This window comes from Gymnodraco acuticeps, unplaced genomic scaffold, assembly GCF_902827175.1.
Source record: "Gymnodraco acuticeps unplaced genomic scaffold, fGymAcu1.1, whole genome shotgun sequence".
Taxonomy (NCBI): domain Eukaryota; kingdom Metazoa; phylum Chordata; class Actinopteri; order Perciformes; family Bathydraconidae; genus Gymnodraco; species Gymnodraco acuticeps.
Window position 1 is genome coordinate 3,514,849 of NW_022990699.1, and position 22,091 is coordinate 3,536,939.

General features: G+C 42.1%; 1 protein-coding gene across 3 annotated transcripts; it reads right to left on the reverse strand.

Annotated features, from left to right (window-relative positions):
- Window positions 1-582: 582 nt before the first annotated feature.
- On the reverse strand, window positions 583-21,579 carry fbxw11a (F-box and WD repeat domain containing 11a). Of its 3 annotated transcripts, none has more exons than XM_034230766.1 (13): window positions 21,433-21,579; window positions 16,937-17,005; window positions 15,815-16,034; window positions 12,567-12,753; window positions 12,238-12,328; window positions 11,616-11,753; window positions 10,238-10,356; window positions 5,151-5,400; window positions 3,097-3,215; window positions 2,778-2,888; window positions 2,607-2,685; window positions 1,967-2,131; window positions 583-1,808 (listed from the first exon to the last, which is right to left on the reverse strand). In XM_034230766.1, the coding sequence occupies exons 1-12, from the start codon at window positions 21,469-21,471 to the stop codon at window positions 1,970-1,972; spliced, it is 1,584 nt and encodes a 527-aa protein (XP_034086657.1). In that variant the 5' UTR covers window positions 21,472-21,579; the 3' UTR covers window positions 583-1,808; window positions 1,967-1,969. The 3 variants fall into 3 exon arrangements, with proteins under 3 accessions (XP_034086657.1, XP_034086658.1, XP_034086659.1); XM_034230767.1 differs by lacking the exon at window positions 21,433-21,579 and adding an exon at window positions 20,995-21,245; XM_034230768.1 differs by lacking the exon at window positions 21,433-21,579 and adding an exon at window positions 20,989-21,240.
- Between the last annotated feature and the right edge of the window lie 512 nt (window positions 21,580-22,091).

Here is a 22,091-nt window from a genome sequence, read left to right on the forward strand (position 1 = left end):
GAAGCACTAGAAAGAACAATAGATGTGGCTGTTCTAGTCCAGTGGAGTAATACAATGTGCTGCATTGATTTGGAGTCACTTGGTCACGTAGTCTGGAAGCTAATGGAGTAAATGAAGACTTTCAAAGAAAATAAATGCAGACTTTCAAAAAATATATTCATATAAAAGTTTCCAGTGTGCCAATACAACCTGGAGTCCTTGGGTTGCAGTATATGGAAAGTGTTAAATAACGATATTTATATAAAATAGAAGAAGCAAACACACAAAACCAGGTGTGTCCTACTCGTCCAGTTATGCGGTGTTGATTTTGAGTCACACGACAAGCTTTTGAAAAGAAACAAGCTGAATTTCGATAAATATATATAATAAATAATAAACATCACTAAAATCCAATGAAAAGAGGCGTCCTACTTGTCTAGTGTATTTACACCATGCTGCATTGATTTGGAGTTGCATGATATGGAAGCTATTCAGAAAACAAAAAAACAACAAATAATTGCATCTACATGGCAGATAGCGGTAGCATAGCACAAACCCACTCACACATGCACAGACAAGAACAGACAGACAATTAGACACTCATTCATGTTACAGTTGGTTCGACACTCCACCACTGTCAAGTACTTTATTCACAATAAGGTCATTTTCTTCTTTAAAAAATCATTTTTAATATACAACACAATTTTTGACAAGACAACTCCGTTTACAGCTAAATTTGAGCTCTTGAGTTCCAGCTTCTCTCATAACCAAAGCAAGCACGTAGATGATGGTAAGAGAAAGATGGAGTGGAAGAGACAGATGGACAGGGTCAAAGTTAGAAGAAAGAATGAGGAGAAGACAGTAAGAGAGGGAAATAGAAAGAGGACTACGCTTAGTATGATTTTTGTACTAAGAACCAAAATACTCAAATAAAATGAGAAAATAACAGTAATAAAAAACAGTAAGAAAGTAAGAGTTAAAGAGAAAAAAAAGCAGAGGTTACCGGGATGCTGTATCCAAGGCAACCTCACATGCATGTCTGTCTGTTTGACGCTTCAGCTCTGTTCTGCCGCTTCACAAGTCCACATACACAAACACTCACGCAAATTTGAGTGTGTGCGCCCCCATATTCCAAGCGAGTGTGCATCTCTGGGGGTTAGAGGGGCGTGGGGGGGCACGGGAGGGTGGAGAGAGACAGGGAGGAGTCTGGGGGAGTGAGAGGGAGCAGAGAAGTCATCCCATTCACATTTCTCCCTCATTCACTCCCTTCATCTCCCATCCTTCCCTCTTTTTCTAGAGCCGAGTAAAGAGTCTCTGTCTCCCGCATCACAGCTCCGGTCATCCTCTGTCCAACTGTGCCACTGTTTGTGTGTGTGTATGCGTGTGTAATATATATATATATAAATATATATCTATAAGCAATTCCATTTCTGTGGAAACCTGGGGTTGAAAACTGAACAGCAGAAGCTGCTATTAGCTTGTATTAAGGGGACAAAAAGGAGCCTGTGACTTATATAAGGTCTAAGTTAATACTGTCATTAGTGTACTTTACAAAACATAAATTAGTAGAAGAAGATGAACTTCTTTGGGGAGTTGCGTTGATTCTGTAGTAGGGAATCCTCATCAGTGTTGGCCTGTGTGTTTGTGTGTGCATGTGAGAGTACTGGCAGGCAATGGGCACAAGCTCAAGAGTCTGTCAGAACGGGCAGGAGGAGGTGTCGGGGTCAGGGTGGACAGAGAGATGACGAGGAGGAAGGAGAAAAGATGGACGCACCCATCAGCCAAACAGCCCTGGGCTCCTCCAAGAAAGAGTGTGTGGATGGCGCCACCTGGAGGGTAGGAAAGATTTAACAATCACACAAGGGTCTTGGCAGAGAGCGTTATCATACTGGCTGAATACAACATGCACAAACACAACCTTATCATGGGACATTTTTACAACAAGAATAAAAGGTCTCATCATCTAAGTGTGACTGTTTGTTTGTACCTGCTATCTAGAAATGTAAGTGTAGGTGCGGGAGGGAGACCGTCCCTCTGACTGGCCGTTGGTCGAGACGTTCAGGAAGTCCCAGATCAGAATGGTGTCGTCGTGAGAACTGCTGATGATCTGAAACTCATCGAACTGGAGGCGGAACACGCGGCCAGAGTGCTCCTGAAAACACAATTCAGAGATAATGTTTACATTCATACAAACAGGCAGAACATGGATGTTTCTGGGTCAGCAATATCACACATTGGTCGCAGGTTGACTGAAAAAACATGAATGTAATATGGTTTGATTTGTCCATCACATATAAAGGCTTTAAATCTGGGAAGCACTGGACTTCACCCACAGATATATATTAGAATACATTTTGAAAACCTCTTGGCAGTCCAACCTCAAAGGACTGTCACAAGTCGGCGATCCCATCAGGATCAATGATGGTAGACTAAATGTCAGTAACATCTCGCAGAGTAAATCCACAGCAGATCAACCAGTGATAATACACTTAAGAGGCAGATTCTACTAAATGTTTTGAAAACAAAACTGATCATTATATCTGGCTTTACAATACAGTTTACTGAATAATTCTTAAATTATAAAGCATACATTACACGTACGTAACAGATTCTCAGAGGGGACTTACCACTAGAGTGCGCAGACATAATGTGCTGGCGGGGGCTCGTGGGTCCAGCGCTGCCTGCAGGTCCCACACCTTGATCTTGCTGCAGGACGAAACGCGAGACGACAAAATGTCAGACACAAAATGCGTCTCCTTGCAGAAAGCTGTGTGTATGTGTGTGTGAGTGATACTGACCCATCGTAGGCGCCACTGACAATCCTTTTGTTATCGAAGCGGATGCAACGCACCAGCTCCTCGTGACCTTCCAGCACTCGCAAACATGCCCCACACTCTATGTCCCATAACCTGGAGAGAGAGAAGTCACATAAGATCTCTCAGCTTTGACAGGGGGCCACTTTTGCAAAACAATCACAGAAGAGCAGGGGCCAGTCTTTGGACTGCATTAAGATCATCATCAAACAAACAATTTTGTTGGAAGTGATTTTAATAATGTACATTTTAAATATAAATGCAACATGATATCATCCATTTACATTGTAATCCTCACACGTACCGGATTGTGTTGTCGGATGAGCCGCTGACCACCAGGCGATCTCTGTACTGTAGACAGGCGATGCCCCTCTTATGACCATTTAGAGTGCGCACAAACTCACAGGTGCTGGTGCTCCATACCTACAGGGGGCAACACAGAGAGCGCTGTGAAACAGTGGCCTGTATTTATTCAGGAGTGCATCTCACCAAAGCTCATTATGATTTATTTGATGTAGGAACAAAGGGATTGCAGTAGAGCAGTGTGGACACCTCACAAGAGACACATCATTTCAGCTAATATGAAAAATAATCCCCTTTGTGCTCAAAACTTTAAGCCATTTTCACACATGCAGTGTATCCATGTAACGTGGGGCCAAGTGTGAAAGCTGTATTTAAAAGTATGATTGCAGTGACAAGAAAGAGGGGCCCTCATGTGGGGCGATCAAATACACCCACACAGTGAGACCATAAACAACACGTTTTTACAAGTCATCAATTGTTTTTCTAATAATGCATGATTCAGGTTACAGTAACACACGCAGCATAACAATCACAAACGATTAGGGATGTAACGATAAACCGAATATCGCGGTAACTAAACGTCCCAATACCGTCGTGAGACTGACAATCTATCGCGATTTAAAATAAATTTTAAAAAAACAATGTTTAAACCTTTATTTAACCACGTGGTCCCATTGAGATCATCGATCTCTTTTTCAAGAGAGGCCTGTCCAACATGGCAGCAAGTAGGTTACAACATGAACATAAAACAACAGAACACAAAAGGACATCGTATTTACAGTGCTACATTTACACACCTAGAGACATTGACAAGTAGGCTACCAACAGTATATTTATATCTCTGTCAATAAGCCTCACCTTCTTGGCAAAAACTGTATTGCACACATACTGACAATGCACAGTTTGACCCACTGCTGTCACCCATGGCCAAAGCATATCTCTCCGTCCCACTGAGGTGGCGTTAGACTTTTTCGCTGTCCGTCATTTTGACAGACAGGATCGTAAAATATCCATCATAATCCATTATTACCCGTTGGGTCTGAACTCGCCACTAACGTGTCAACGGAGGGGGGGGGCGGTGTTATGCCGTGTTAAGCATGCCCACCTCGCTGGAACGCGCACAGCGTAAAGCAAAACCTCCCAGACATGTGTTGATCTGTACGGCAAAGTACGGTTTGGAAACTATATCATTTCCTTTTGGGGGGCATGCATAACACGGCATAACACCAGAGCCTCGCTGCGGGGAAACTTTGGCGCTGTTCCGAGTTTGTTCTAATCTGTCAAAATGACAGACTGCTTTCAGATTTCTCCGTCATTGATAAAACATTTTACGGTTAACGCGACCACTGCTGTCCCAGCAACATCAGTACCAAGCGAGAGAGTTCTTTCCACAGCAGGGGATATTGTAAACGCCCAAACATCCCAGCTTCTACCTGGAAATGTGGACATGCTGTGCTAATCAAATTTATTATTTAATAAAGAACATTTTTCCAAGTAAAAGATTTTTTATTTCCCCCCCCCCCCTTTATTATTCAATATCGCGATAAATACCGTACCGTGGACTTGTTATCGCGATATTATCGTACCGTGAGTTTTTGGTATCGTTACATCCCTACAAACGATTGCAACTTGTTGAAACTTTGACATTTTACTATAGTTTAGTCAAACAGGCCGCCCTTTTAATAACAGCCGTATTCCTTAACATAGGAAAAGTCAACACCCAAATATCCATACATGAGGCCTGTCTAGCCACTTATTTTTCTGGTTAGTTTAATGGCAGTTGGAATGCTTAACTGTTGCAATACCGCCACCTGCTGGACTGTCCCTAACCCCATGTTTTCAGACATTGCAATGTTACGTATAAAAATAAGGGTGCAAGAAAGACATTTTTCTGAAAGTTGAACATGTGTGAATAGTGAAAATAAGCTGCACTGCCTGAAAGGTTATCTTTGTCTCACACAGTTCATGGAAAATGACTGAGGCTTTATACAAATAACATGTCATAAAGCCCAAGCCCTGCAGCAGTTTTCTAAAACACTCCTCAGTTTATGTTACCTTGATGGTGCGGTCCCCTGAGGCGGACACAATGTATTTGTCGTCAAAATCGACCACGTTGACGGCAGCTCTGTGTCCCACAAGGACACGACGAAGGCTGATGTCAGTAGGAGAGGCCATGTCCCAGACGGCAATTGAACGGTCTTTCGAGCAGGTGACCATCAGGCCGTTGGCGAAGCGCAGGTGAAGAACTGCCTCGTTGTGGTGGATCAGTGTGTTCAGTACCTCACCCGTCGTGACCTCCCACACCCTGCAGAGGATGAAGGGAGAGAGTAGAGAAGTAGGAGGAATGATAAGAGCATAGGAGACAGAGAGGAAAAGAAAAGGCAGGAAGGAAAAATTGAGATGTGAAGGAATGACAAAGTGTGAAAAGTGGAAAGTGATAGGAGGAAAGGGGGAGTAGGAAAAATAAGATATGGGCAGTGGGGAGAGCAGTGAAAAGAAGGTTGAGGATGCAGAGTGGAAAGGAAATGTAATGGGAATGAAGAAGAAAAGGGAACAATAGAGACAGGAGAGATAATTATGTTTATTAGTTTTACAATGGTGAGTAACTCAAGCTTCACACGCACACACTAACATGTCACTGAACTGTACCGCTGGGCATTGAGAGGGAAATACAGGAAAAGCTGACAACCAAAACTACAAACAAAGTGCCCGTCAAGTTCTCGCTAAGGAAGTGAAGTCACATTTTCCTTGGATACCGCCCAGCAAGTAGGGCTGAAGTGTGAAGTAATAAGAGAATTAATGCTGAGCTTCTGTGTGCAGTAGCCAAGCAAGTGTCAACATATACAAACACGCCAGGTCTTTAAATATCGGCAATAAAACTGTTGTACTATCTCTGGTAATCATAGTAAATCTGACTCATAAAACAATAAACATCCTCATGTTTATTTCTTGTAAGCACTGTGAGCAGGTTGGGTGGGAACTAACAGTACACTGGAGGCGCCTCAGGTACTTTTAATACTAGTTTAACATAACATTGTTACATTTGTGTGTGTTTTTATATGTTTCTAGTTATTGTGCTTTTTAATTATTGTTTTATTATTTGACTGTTATTTTATATTGTATTTATTGCCTGTACAGCACTTTGGTCCACTGAGGTTGTTTTAAATGTGCTATATAAATAAATAAAGATTGAGATACTTGAGTCATGACTAAGAAACTGACTCTAATCAAACTGTATGTGATATGATGGCTGTTTACAGATACATGACCTTACTTTGAGCAGCTTCAATGAGCTTGGTGCAATATGGTTAGGAACGCTCATTTTAAGTTGTTAATAAACTGCTGAAATTCATTTTCTACATTTATTTCACAATGCTTCGTTGTCCACTGCAATAACCAGGTTTTTGTAGCAGAGGTGAAATTTGCATCAGATATTTTGCCTAAGGTTGCTGGCAGGCTCTGAAGAGATAAAACACAATGGCCGATGTTTCAGGTGATAAGAGAACACGTCATGTTGTGAGTTTCTCTTTCTCTTTATTTTATTCTACAGACGCACTCACTTTTAAAATCTGAACAAACATTTAGCATCTTTAGGACGAGTGATCTTATTGCATTTAGTGAAATCCCTTACAGGCGTGAACATATATTTGAAAAGTACATCTTTCTGCCATGTGACTTATTTCATATAAATTAAAGATGATACGGATATTGCAAAAGAAGAGAGATGCTGTAGGTTTAATCTGTAAGCCAAACTATTGTTGAAGCTGCCGCTCTGTTCAGTTGTTGGCAGTAATGTATTTAAACAGAATAGTGGCTACGAAGACAGTTTGTTCTGCTATTACAACTTAGTGGAGTGAGAAAAGTAGATTAGAGTAGGGCTGCTCGATTATGGCAAAAATCATAATCTCGATTATTTTGGTCAATAATTGATATCACGATTATTAAAAACGATTATCCATTTACTTTGAAATCATCAATTTATTGGAGAAGAAAAATGTGAACAGTATGTTAACAGTTGATTACCGTGAACTTTAAGTATAATTCAACTGGAAAAAAAAGTAATAATAATAATAAAAAGATAATCGTTTTATTTCGATTACGTTGTTTTCGCAATCGTTGCAAGCCATAATCGTAATTGCGATTAAAATACGATTAATTGAGCAGCCCTAGATTAGAGTGTAAAAGACTTAAGCTACTTTACAAGTCAGTCAGTGTGTCACAAGGTGCAGGAATGCAGCATTTGGCTAAGATCACAAAATGGATTTTATCATTCAAGTAAACCCTTGTGTAGAGTCCTACATCGGGACCCGCAAAAAAAGTGATTTGCGGGTGGTATTTTTTTTTAACGCTTTTTTCCGGGTTCGGTTCTGGGTAAAACAAAGATGATGCGGGTCGGGTCGCGGGTGTTTCATAATAAATATATTAAAATAATAATAATTTAGTTTAATGTTTAAATCCTCAGACCTCTCCCCCGCGGGACCGCACATAATCATAACCTCTGCAGCGCATCAATCTGCTGCTGAGCGCGCCACATTCGAAATGGCTGAGGTGAAGCTCTCTAGCGGAGAATACAGCATTTTCAATAACACTTCCTCAAGAGCGAAATCCAACGTCTGGGAGGCTTTTGGTGTCATCCTAGAGATGGAGAAAAGAACCAACATCCCACGCCTTTTGAGACAAATATGCAACTGCGTGTGTTAATAATAGCACGTTTTCACTGCTCATAGGATATGCGGGGTCGGGTTGCAGATCTTGTGCCGACGGGTCGGGTCCCGGAACTAATTGGCAATATGTGCGGGTAGCGGGTTCGGTATTGCACGTCGTGGGTGTGGGTCTTGAAAATCAGACCCGTGCAGGACTCTGATCTGAGCTCTACTGTATGGGGTGGGGGGTTATAAGATTTAATAGAACATTAAAAATGGAGCTTGATTTAAAATAATACAGGAGTAATCATGTAAGAAACAGGCTAACCCAATGTTGCCATTTTATGCTATATATTTGCAGGGGGCATTATGCTGATCTTATCTAAACTATCTGATTGGATGTGTTTCACTATTAAAGATGTGCACAAAAAGATGGGACCCATCTGAACGCATCATCTCCAAACAACTCCACCGCCATCTCCAAACCAACCAGCTTTTTGAACCCCTTCAGTTTGGTTTTCGTCCCCACCACAGCACAGAAACGGCACTCATGAAAGTCCTCAATGACCTCCTCACCTCTGCTGACACCGGTTCCCTCAACATCCTCATCCTCCTCGACCTGAGTGCAGCCTTCGATACCGTGAGCCACATCATCCTGCTTACCCGACTCCAGGATATCGGTATCGAAGGTACTCCACTCAGGTGGCTCCAGCCCTACCTCTCCGACAGATCCTACTTCATCTCCCTCCTCAACCACTCCTCTGCCAGAGCTTCAGTCACCCAAGGTGTTCCTCAAGGTTCAGTACTTGGCCCCCTCCTCTTCATCATCTACATCCTCCCCCTTAGTCAGATTCTCCGCCAATACAACCTGGACTTTCACTGTTACGCTGACGACACACAGATTTACCCTCGGCACCAAATCCCCCCCCTCACCCACATCGAATCCTGTTTGACTGCAATAAAATCCTGGATGCAACACAACTTCCTCAAACTCCACAGCAATAAAACTGAACTCCTCCTCATCGGCTCCAAATCCACCCTCAGCAAAACCCCCAATCTGACAGTCACCATTGATGGCACCCCTGTTTCCCCCTCCACCCAGGCACGCAACCATGGCGTTATATTTGACCCCACCCTCTCCCTCGAGCCCCACATCCGTCAAGTTGTAAATTTTTCCACCTCCGCAATATTGCCAAACTCCGTCCCTCTCTCACACGCCCCGCAGCTGAGTGACTCATTCACGGCTTTATCTCCTCCCGCCTTGACTATTGCAACTCACTCCTCTACGGCATCAGCACTACATCCCTCAATAGACTCCAGCGTGTCCAGAACGCAGCCGCCAGACTCCTCACCCACACCAAATCATGGCATCACATCACCCCGGTCCTCAAAGAACTCCGCTGGCTCCCCGTTTCACACCGCCTCCATTACAAACTCCTGGTCCTCACTTACAAAGCCCTCCACCATCTGCCCCCCCCCTACCTCACTGACCTCCTCATCCTCTACCAACCACCCCGGTCCCTCAGATCCACCTCAGCCGGTTTGCTTTCCATCCCCAATGCCAAACTCCAGAGCTTCGGGGATACAGCCTTCTCTGTGGCAGCCCCGAAGCTCTGGAACTCCCTCCCCCAAGACCTCCGTGAGTCTGAGTCCCTCACCCCGTTCCAGTCCCGCCTCAAAACCCACCTCTTCAACTCTGTATCCATAAGCCCCCCCCCCCCCCCCCGCCCTCAACCAACTTCCTCCTGACTGCTTTTCTGTTTTGTTTGTCTACCCCCCCTGCCAAATGTAAAGCGTCTTTGGGTTCAAGAAAAGCACTATAGAAATATAATTTATTATTATTATCTGTGATACAATAACAAAAATTAAAGTTTAAGCATATTGATGAATATAAGGATAACATCGCAAAACACATTTTGGATGTGATGAATTGACATCAAATGTTCCCATTGTTACATGCCTGATAGGTTATGAAGCTTTCCTTCAGTTGGGGAATACATGATTCATAACTACATTGGTTTTACTGCGCCCAAACTATTAAAAAAATAAAAAGTATTAACTACTGTTTTGTAGATTTTTGAAACGGAAACAAACGTCTCATGTACTTTTGGCACAAATGATTTCTTCAACACCAAGGCTGACTAATGAATACAAAAAGAAACCTGGACATAACTGTTGACTTATAACCTGACCGCTAGAGATAATAGTCTAGTAGTACATATAATGGAGTATCAGAAATCTCGTCTTTATAAAAGCCCATCTTCTTCCCCCCCCCCCCCCCCCCATCTCTATAGTGCCAAAGCTAACCAAGGGTGTACATTGTGTTCAAACTAAAAATATATGAACTAAAGATGAACAAATGTCATTTGATCCCAGCAGTTAATCCCTTCAAGTCATCCAAACATCCAGCCTAATTAACTCTTGAGTAACAGGGTTTCTTCAGCTGGTCACTCTCCAAAAACACATTGTGTTCATTCGGTTACTGAATGTGTGTCGTACCTGACAGTTGAGTCAGAAGACCCGGTGACGATGACCCTCTCGTCGTACTGCAGACACAACACTGATCCTGTGTGACCGGTCAGTATCTTCAGACACTCCAGAGACTGCTTATCCCAGATCTGTCAGGAGACCGGAGGAGAAGAAGGGCGAAATATGAGTGAAGCAGAGGAAGAGGAGACAGAAAGAGGTAAGATGAGTGGTTGTATAAAGGTTGCAGATTGGAGTTATGTTAACATCGGTCTGTTCTCACAGCAGTGTTCATGCCCCACTGCTGAGCTCTGATTGAGTACGTAAGAGCCATTCAGCCTTTCCCTGGGTAAGCGTCAGCCACCTCCAAACAATACGACAAATGCACCCTTCTCCTCCCTAAATCCTCCCCTCCCTCATCATCATCTTCTTCCCTCCTAGGCCAGACAGCTAAGTGGAACACACAACGGCTGAGCCCTTTTATCCTTTAATTCACTTGTGTTTTTTTCTCAGTGTCTGCTGGGTTAGCTCAGCGCCACAGACAATAAGATGCTAAGCCACACTGAGCACTGAGAAGAGATTCATTTCATACAGCAGGTAGAGGAAAACAACCTCACACACAGCATGCATGTGCTTTCATAGCCAACATGTTGGGCTCTCAACTGCTGCTGCTGCTGATACACACAAATAAGATGTTAAAGTCTAATGTATGCCTAACTACTAGGGCTGTAGTTATATTCCAGTCTTGACAGATACCAATCAGTCATTAAAAAAACAGAAATATCAGGTCAAATTGAGCTTTGCCTTTACTGCTTATAAGATTTGAAGTGATTTATTTCCACCACATTTCTTCTCTCTAACCTTGATCAAAGAGGGGGTTGCCGCTACTGCGTCCTTAATCAGCTCTGTTGTGGGCCAGTTAATGTATTGTGTAAAACATTTCATGAGTGAAATGTGGAACAATGCGGTGTATAGAAACAACAACTAGCCTCACTCTGCAATTAATTTGTCCTGATAAATTACTGTTACATCATCAATCTTTGCTCAGCACACCTCCGTTTTTTTTTTTATTACCTCAGATGTGCATAAACTAGAAGTGATGTACTTCTTTTTAATATGTGTGAAATTATTGATCATCCTGTTGGTATCAACCATAAGAAGCAGGTACTTCTGGTTATTGTTGATGTGGGATATTGAATCATGTCATGCATCTCTTTCCTGTTGTTCACATAATGAAACAAACAGCCTTTTATCCATTTTTAAATTAACGTGTCCACTATACAGACAGCTCAGGTAGTTCTGGACCAGAAACTTTGTGTGGCCAGGTAGTCTAGTAAAGATAAAAACAAATGAAATGGGCATGATAATAATCTCATAGACCTCGGTTGTTGACTGTTTAATAAAAGCGTACCTTGATGGAATTGTCTCTAAGGCCACTGATGATCTTGTCATCGTCGTACTGGAGGCAGTAAACCCCTTTACTATTTTCTGAGCGACACTGAATCCTCTGCAAGTTGTGTCTGCCACATCGCCAATTTGCCTCGATAGTCTGGAGAAAAGATGGGGAAACAATGAGAAACAGAAACACAGAAGGCAAACACAGGAAGAGAAGCACTGCAGTTAAACAGAGTGAGATTATGGAGTCAAACCGAATGTTATGTTACTAGAGAGATCAGTAACACCAGAACAATAACCTAAACATCTTTTGTTAGCTGTAATCAACATTTTCTACAAGTGAGCATTTTGTGTAAAAAAAACAACACTTCTGAAAAGTGCAAATACATTTGTAATTTAAATATAAAACCATTGGATTAGCCAATGGGAAGTAGAGTGTAATTGTTCAAAAAATCTGCTCATGACATTTTGAAATGCGCCTTTAGGAACATGTTTCATAGAGTTTTGAAATGCACTGCCTGCAAAATGTCATTTTTAACAATGAAGGAAATATGATGCAATAATAATAATAACGGCTGCTTTTAGAGTCGATTACTGGAGAAAACAGTTAATACTGAAATCCATTTCCTGCGTCTTACCTCTATGTCTTGGATGATCTTGGGATAAAGGGAGTGATAGTAGGAGTTGGGTGGGACTTCTGGCGTGCGGTTCTTGAACAGATATTTCTCCCTAGGGGAAGAAAATATAAAAATGACAGCTGCTTTGTATCCACTGGGATTTTTCCTTTCTTTGAATGCAGAAACTCAAGACCAACCAAGTATAACTGTACTACTATCCACTTTAAATTATCTTAAATAAATGCCAGGTAAAAGAACACTAACAAGTTTACTGAAGACACGTAGTTTACCTAGAAACTCAGACAGCATGCAGCCATTTCACACTAAAGTATGTGTCTATATCCTCTCACCACTGGTGTCTCTCAGACAGGCCTTTCCAGAGGGGGTCGGTGCGGACCATGCGTTCGATGAGCTTCTTCCACAGCATACCCTCAGAGATGACCCTCTGCCACTCCTTACACACCAACTCTGCCGAGCAAAGCGAGCGTGCATCCAGGAAAGACAGGATGTTCTCCGCTATGTGATCCAAGCCTTGGGCTAGAGGGAGGAAGGGAAGAGTGTGAGTGTTTGCTGTGAAATTAATAGGATTTCATATGCTCGCTTTATCTGTGCCTGGTTTTTTTTAAGTAATCCTTTTTTGTTGGTATTTATTATCAATACTTAGAAATGTCTTTAAAACAAAATCAGCAATAGCAAAATCTGCTTGAACATTTTAGGAATACCATGTAGTACAAACGTTCTATCGTTTAATCTATGTTGTTGTTGCTGAGTTTATCAGAAGGCCACATTAACTCTTAACTTCTAGGTTTGTAGCAGAGAAAAAACTTGAAAAAATCCCTTGAATAGACTTCTCCGTTCTAAGATCTGGATATTGTTTGAGCAAATCTGTAAAAAAAAAAAAAAAAAAAAAAAAAAAAAGTTATGTACTGACTGGTATCGTTTAAAAAGTTACGATACCAGTACCAAATCCAGTACCCTTAAATATCCTACACCGATACTTTTTAAAGTTTTTAATGAAATACCCATAATGTTAATGTAAGCAATCTATACTGTAAAAATCCCACCACTCCACCCACATTATTTTAACAGTAATACATTTTGAAAAGGTTGAAATGACAAATATATATTTTTACTGCGCTCAACATCTCTTGACTACAGACTATGAGTTGGGGGTCATTAGTGGACCACAAGTCACCCTAGAGGTGATTTGCTTTAAACACAACCAGAGAGATAGGCAATTGTTTTCAAATTCTGGCAACAAAAAGGATTAAATGCTGTTATCGTTTGACTGACTGGAGAAGTTTCAAAACGACTTGGTGCTGGGTGATAATGATCAATACCTTAAAGCAGTGGTTCCCAACCCCCGGTCCTTGGACCGGTACCGGGCCGCGGAGGTGGTACTGCCGGGCCGCGAAATAGCTGTGAGTTTATCGTAATATTTGCAGAATTATAAATATATAAAAATATTTTATCATAATATTTTTTTCAAAAAGTGTTTAATTTTTGCACCTATACCAGTCATATTATTTCATCCAGTAGCCTGGTTAAACTTTCACTAGAAAACTGTTAAAAATGGCTTTTATGATGTTCCGAGGGATTCGGCGGATCCTATAGAGCAGTGACCACCAACTGGCGGCCCGCGGGCCACATCCGGCCCGCCAGACATTATCATCCGGCCCGCACGACGGGGGTGACTGTGGCGTTGGCGGAGTGGTTACTGCGTTCGCCCCCCACCCATTTTTTTTCTTACAACGTCTCGTGAGTAAGGTGCAGTACCGGAGTCCAACAGAGAGGCAGCAGCTGCGGGACAGTAGACTGCGTACTGCGAAACCTTCCCTCCCCTGAAGAAGAAAAAGTGATCCTTCGTTGTGAAGAGTCTGTTTTGTGCGCTCCGCACCACAGCAGCAGCCCCGCTGCGACAGAGTCCAACAGAGAGGCAGGAGCTGCGGGACAGTAGCCTAGAAGCAGGGTTGGGTTGTAACCATAGACTGTATATATATAAAGGTTGTAACGGAATATATGTAACGGCGTTACGTAATCAGAAAGAATACAAAAATCAAGTAGGCTAACTGTATTCAGCTGGCGTTAGATTTGAAAAACGAGTAATCTGATTACAGTTACTTTCGTAAACCTGAAGTGAATACATTTTGGAATACTTATTGGAATTATTGGTGGAAAAGTTTCCTCACAAAATGTAATATTCATTACCGGCAGAACTGTGTGCACACTGCACAGCATGTCTGTTGAGCGAGAGAGAGATGCAGCGTGTCTGTGAGGCCCCGCCCCCGCACGCAGATAAGAAGAGAGATCTCTTTTTAAATATATTGAAAGTTAGAAACGGAGATGGTTCGATAAAATGTGCAAGATAACGATGTAGCATTTCTTTATTGTCGAAATGACATTTATAACGGGATCAAATCAAAGTGAATGGCCTGCTGCTGCTGAATGCATGGGGCAAGTGACTGGAACAAGTTTTAAAAGTTATTACATCGTTTCAGATAATAATAATGATAATTCATTCTATTTAGGGGCGCCTTTCAAAGCACCCAAGGACACCTTACAATTCATAACATATTCTAAGGAAAGGTTTACAGTAGGAGAATGCAGTCCGGGTGATGTTTTGTATGTGTGGTGCAGATGAGAGGGAGCTGTCCAGAATGACACCAAGATGTTGTGTTTGTGCTCTTGATAAGCCATTAAAACATTAAAACAAGTGTCTCCTGCTCACCAAAACATACCCATCTGTTATGGAAAAATAAAGTATTCCAAAAGTATTCTAAAAGTAACCTGAACACTTTTTTAAGACACGTATTCTGATTACTTTCAGAGCATGTATTCAGTAACTGATTACATTTACAAAGTAACCCTCCTAGATATTATGATAGTGACGTTCGTTCCGGTGCACGTCCGACAGCATTTAGCACTACATCGAGATTAAGATTAAACTAATTTATTTTGGGAACACCCGCATATAGGCTACCTATGGAGTTATCCAGATGTGTGTAAATTACTGTTCATGGTCATTTGAAAACAAATGCCGGTGTCGGACAGACACAAACACACCGAACACACAGAGCTACACACACACACGCACACACACACACACACACACGCACACACACACCTTCTCCTCGTTTTCCCAGCATTCACTGGATTATCCGTAAATCATACAAACAAAACCAAAACGCAGATTTATCTGTTTTCCCGTTTTGGTTTAAAAACTGAATAACGTCGGTTTTTTGGTTTCCCGTTTTTCCGAAAAACCAAAAAACGACACCGGTTCTTTTTTAAACGTTGTTAATATGTTTTGGATGCATATTGTTCTAGTATTTGTTCAGGCTGTTACATACAATTAGCCTCTGTTGCTACCTGCTGGTGGTGAGTACATTTTAAAATCAGTTAAAATTGACAACCGGCCCGCGATTTTTTTTTAATGTATCTGCCGGTCCTTGGCACAATAAAGGTTGGGAACCCCTGCCTTAAAGGGTATCAAGCACAGATACACAGCCTAACTGTGGTCACACTGCGTCAGAGAAGATGGAGCGCACACTGTTGGAGTTCTTGCTACCAATTGTTGCCTTTTATTTTGTCTTTGTACCTGGCAGCGCAGTGATGAAGTCCCTCTGCAGCATGGGTTTGAGGTAGGAGTTGATGTGGCCGTGCTGGTAGTGGCACATACGGGAGATCAGGCGCTCGACAAACTCCACCTGGTCGGCCTCCGACCACTGGTCGAACAGGGCGATGCAGTGTTCCTTCTCCTTTTCATAGTTCCCCTCTGACGGACGCTTGCGGGACACGGCAACGGGACCATTACTAATCTGTACATTTGAGAAAACACATTTTAAAAATTCAATTTGAGATACTACATTAGAATACAAAAACAGTAGCAACTCAATCCTTGTCAGGTAATTTTTCCATCCTTAAAAACAGCTGGTGAACAGGATCAAGAGGAAGCTCTTATTGGTGGACTCGACTCAAAATCAATTTCCATTGCCGAGGTTTAAAGGTGGGGTAGGTAATTTTGGAGAAACCAGCTCGAGTGCGCTCGAATTTGAAAATACACAACCGGGAAAAATCTGCCACTTCCTTACAGAGCCCCTCCTCCAACACACACGAACAAGCACATGACCAATGAGGGCACGAGACAAGTTTGTGCACAGATGGAAGGCTGACAGGCAGGTAGGCCATCCCTGGCTGGTCGTGCTTTTTACAGTACTACGGCTTCCACAGATGAATTTCTTTAATGTATTTATTGTCAAAGCATTTAAGATATTCATTGCTATCGGGATGTTAAGAGCATTCCATGGAATATAACAAAAAGTGTTTCTGAAATAAATTACATACCCCACATTTAATGCTATTAAGTATTGTGGGAATAAGAATGTATTTAAAGGAAAGTTAATGTCAACATCAGTGTGAAGTATATACTTCAATTGAACAGGATATCACAGTATACTATGAGTCCAATCACAATTTAAAATACTAATAAACTGCACTTCCTTAAATGTTGTAATGATTTTGAAGGCTGTGCAATATCATCAACCTTTTATAGGAGGGTTCACCTTGGTAGGATATTTTAATATAAGTAATGAACTTATTAAGTATGACATTCTTATGTAGCATATACATATTTGAAAAAAACTGTAATTTTAAAGGATCTAAGCAGGAGATCTTTATTTGTTGACACGAAGATCCATGGATCCACAAAGTTAACACACACCTTCAGAACTGTGGTCTTCTTTGGCGACAAATCGTCCACGAGGGTCTGTGAATCCATCCCTGACGTGTTCTGTAGACAATTAAAAAAAAAACACAAGAGGTATAGGTTATTGTTTTTATTTTATTTTGCATGATCTGTGTTGAAGGCACTGTGAGAGCCGGGGCAGCGGTGTGGACAGCGCTGGACACAAGAGTGCCACAAACACAGCCAAGAAAGGGGAACCATCATGACTTCTGAGGCGAGCACAAACACCCGTGCATACACACACACACACATGGAGTAAAAAAAACTAAGCACCTCAACAAAAGGAATCTATTCCCTTGCTTGTCTATGATGTTGTCTAAATAGTCCGGACAGGAAATTAAACTGCAGCATCGTGGGTATGTCACTGGAAGCAGCACGGCACTGTAATAAAATCGGATAGTGACTAACAGCATACAGACAGGACAGAAAGAAAAAAAAATACTGGGAGTTAACCGGATCCTACCCATATCTAGCAAGTCCCTTAGTGCACTGCAAAGATGCTACAGAGCCTCAAGTCATTTCAATAGCAACAATTTGATGGCACAAATCACTCATTGACAGGCTGACCTGTCTCTTGACAACTAACACAAAATATATTTAGTATTAATAAACATAAATGGCAAAGAACAGGTTCTTTATAGCATATACACTTCTTTGGACAGTCCAGCAGCAATATCATAATCTTTGATTCATCATCACATAAGTAAACAACAGCAACATGGAGACCTGCTATTATCTATGAGGGCTGTCTGTTTACTGGTTTTAGATGTGACTAAAGATACGCCTGAGTTTTGATGTCAGGAGACCGCCTTAAACCAACATGTTTGCACACGGTAACATTTACTTTTTCACAAAACAAGCCTATTCCTGAACTATGAAGCCTTTGAAAACTCTCCTGAAATGAACAGGAACCCAAAAACCAGAGCACAAAAAAAGAGGTATTAATGCATCCATTATTACCAGATGGACTTCCAAGTCACTAACTAATTCAAGGAAATAGGGAAAACAAAGGTTTTACCTGGGAGAGAGTTGATCCTATCAAATATATGCGTAGGTGATGACTGAGCCAAGGTCAGTCTATGAAAACAACATTGTTGGCAAAAAAGGTAGATTGAGATCTCTTTGTATTCATCTGTTACTGCTTCTTCAGCGGGCTTTCTGTCTATCAATTATACTAAAAGTTATACTTATTTACAGGATCGTTTTTAAGAAAAAACCGAAACCCCTTCAAGATCTTTAAAATGTTTTGCTTAATGTAATTATCCATCTAAGATGGTGACACAGCTAAATGTGGAGAGCAAAACCAAAAAAGAACATATAAGTTGTTGGCACTAACCAACACACAAACAGTCGGGTACCAAGACCCAAGCAGACGGGACGAGAAGCCAGAACGGGCTTGCTGATGTTGATGATCATGCAGAGCAGAAGAAGAGAAGGAAAGAAAAATAAAACAGACAGACCAGGTTTAGGCAGGCAGGCAAGCAAACATGTAGCCTTTCAGAGCTTGAAGGGAGACCCCGCACCTCGGCCCTCACACCTCCAGGTAGAAGGCAAGAAAATGTTACTCAGTGTGGGGTTTTTCTCTGGTACCCCCTGCATCCTCCCTCCACTCACACCAAATTACTTAGCAAATAGTCTACTATTCACGCTGAATGTAAAAGCATTCCCTTTTCATTACACAAAACCCTGTTTGACTTTTTAAGTGACCTGAGGACTGATTTAGATGCAACAACTGTGATTTGACATCATTATAAGTTAATTACAGTTTATAAAGCTACAATTCTTTGTCAAGCAGAGAGAGTCTGAGGACACACCAGAGAAGAACCTGAGAGCAGTGTGCTTCCAACAGGGAGGAAAGGACAACATAAGGTGAGGAGGTAGGAGGGTGAGCGGGTGCAGTCTGCACCAGGGTGGTATGAGGAGTCATGTGGAGTGGGCTCAGAAGTGAAGGATGAGGAGATGGCAAGGGAGGAAAGGGAAGGGAGAGGAGAAGGAGCAGCAGAATTAAGAGGAGAGAACCTGGTTGTGAGCCCGGTTGGAGGGGATGCTCTGCAGGCACCTGAGTGCACACAAACTCTCAGCCACCGAGGAGCAGCCCAGCCAGAGAGAGCGAGGCACAGAGCACTGTGTGAAAGAGAGAGGAAGGGAGGAGGAGAACCAAGTGGACAGGGTGAGGGAGGCAGAGAAAGGGAACAGCAAGAGACCAGAGATGGGAAGTAAAGGAAAAGGGGGGGTGGGGGGGGGGGGGTGTTGATGAGGGAAGTTGGGAGGAGGAAACCAAAGGGGATGAGTGAATGGATGGATCAATGAATGAAAGGATGGAAGTGGTGAGGAGTTGGCGAGGAATAGGACAGGCGGTGGAAAAGTTCAAATATAAATATAATGGGATAATAAATAAATAAGGTTTGGTTTGAAATTGAGAGGAGGTGATGGTGTGTAACCATCAAAGGTGAGGAGAGGAGAAGAGGGGAGGAGGTGGGGGATAGTGAGGGGGGAAAACCAGTATTAGAGCTACACACACATTGACAGTGAGCGCAGGAACACACACACTCCATCACACACAAGATACAGACTGATAAACATACACACAGAAGCATTATTAGACATGAACTGGGTGGGGATAGGTAGAGGGGGGGGTGGGAGTAATCCTCAATGTTGGTCTCTTGTTTTGACAGAAACCACACCCACTGTTCTGCCATCCCCACTCTCATGAGTGATTAGTGATGATCACTGGGACAAAAATTATAAATTTAAAACAAATAAATGCAGAGACAACCTGGACACAATTGAAAATGGTTTGTAGGACTGTGAGATTACGGACCACAACCACTGCTCAAATGTAGATTTATTTTAATTGTAATAGTTGTGTCCATCTATCACGTTTCGTTCTTCAGCGAGAGACAAATATAGATGATGTAGAATCTAACTAAGTTGTTAGGATACTGTAGTATGTGCTATTGTGGACAGAAATTACATTTCATACTATGTTAGGCTAATAAACTCCTTTCAACATTAATATATAGTTATGTTACTAGGTAAACATGTTGGCACATTTCTATTTTCTGTATTTATAATCAAGTCATTATTTTCAAATACCAGACACCAATGGAAGATTTTGAAAGTAATTCACCGATTACATTTCATTGTATAAAGGTTTGTTATGCTTATCAACACCTTACTTAGGTATCCTTCGGTCTCTTGGTGAATTTTCATTTCTCTGAAGTAAGTTATTCACCGTTTGTAAAACATCTGTAGTAGTTTTGGATAGGACCTTTCAGCAAAAAGTAGGCACTACCTGCTCACTCTTGCACTAGAGTGTGTCACATGAGACGTCTGGTCCTTATAATCGACAAAACAATCTAAGATATTCATGTAACTTTTAGGGCCTAACGTGCTATGTCAATAGCAATACAATTGATGTGTTTGTTGGGGAAGCTGAGGGCTGTGCGGTACTTCAGATATGTAGTACGAGGACCTGCCACACGAAAGGAAACACATCCATACATTAATTGACAAAACACAGTTGTGCCTAATCTTAATTTGCGTCTTCCTGGAGACCACTTTGACCCCTGTAATCTTAATGTTAGCTATTACTGAGCTAACGTTAGCCTAGCCGGTTAGCTTATCAAGATAGCTTATCATTTAACAGGAAAGAGACCCTATTTACCAAACTATGACCATATATAGAAAGGAAGCGACATTAAACGGAGAGTTCGTGATTCTGGTTAACAATAGAGCTTTCATCACCCAGGTCAATTGTCTGTTTTGGTATGGTAATAGCTGTCAAGTACACCTAGCATGTTTAGCATCTTAGCTACAAAGCTAATTGCTACCTCGCTAATCGTGGTAAACGCTATGTGAATGAAAAAGTACTACACTTCCTTCTACGCACTTTGAAAATATAAACAGAGAACCAGCACACTGTTACGATGTTTAACAACATCCCGTTGTATAATGAAATGCACTTGACTCATCCACGTATCGATTACCATGAAGACGCCTAACATAAAGTACATAATATAACATACCCGTACATTTGCGTGGTTGATCGCCCTGTAGCCTGTGTTAGCTGCGAGGCTAGGTATCAGACAGGGCCCAGTTAAAGTGGCGCAGCGTCACCGCAGTGAGCGTTACCCCGAGGATCCTGTCTTCGGCCGACGACCGGACGTCTACCGTTCAATTCCCCCGCTGTGTAACAGTGTTATTTCAAACAACAAATTACTATAATCTATCAGATGCCGAAGTCAAGGTCTCGGCTATGTGTCTATCCAGTATGCGGAGCAATCCTAGCGAAATGTATCGATAATTTCAGGCCCTCCCTCTGTTTTCTGGTCCCCCCTCCTTTCTCCTCCACCTCTCAAGCCGCTTCAGCTCGTTCCTGCCGTCGAGTCGAGTCTCGGCTCTTACCCCCGAAATAAGAGCGATACTGAACACTTTGGATGTCCAGGATGCCATAACGAAGCGATTCTTACCATAAGCTCCAACGTTTTGTCCTCCATCTCCGGCTCCATGTTGACGATCCCCCCCGAAACTCGCTCTGAAAATGGAAACCCAGCCCTGCGTCGGCGGCCCGCAAATGCAGAGACGTCATTCACTTCGCTCAACCACACAGCTTTGGTAGGGCAGTGTCAAAAGGGTGGGTGGGGGCGATGGTAACGCCCATGCGATGAAAAAACGCGCTGATTGGACAGATTTTGTCAAAGGGGGAGTGATCTGGTAAATGTGCTTTTTATTGATTGGCTTACCGTGCTACCAAGGCTTCCCCGGTGACTCCCCCAAACAAAAGGGCAAATGGATGAAGATGCTGTTGCTATCCTGAAGTGGAATACACTAAGGCAAAATCAATCATCCGCATAGCTTTGCTATGAGCTGCTGCAGGATGTCGGCGATTGTAATGTCATGTGTGATTAAAGGAAATATTAATTGTAATCCTGCTCCAAAAACAATAACAGAGATTGTGTTTTCAAGTTGTTTTTTCTTCAAATATTTGAAAAAATAAGGCCTAATACAATTCAGAGAAGATGTTTGGGTTGTTTCATAATATCTCCATCCAATTGCATATGTTAGACATATGCATACAAAGAATGCTAGTGAATACACAGAGGGATGAAAGTTACACCAGGGACTTCTT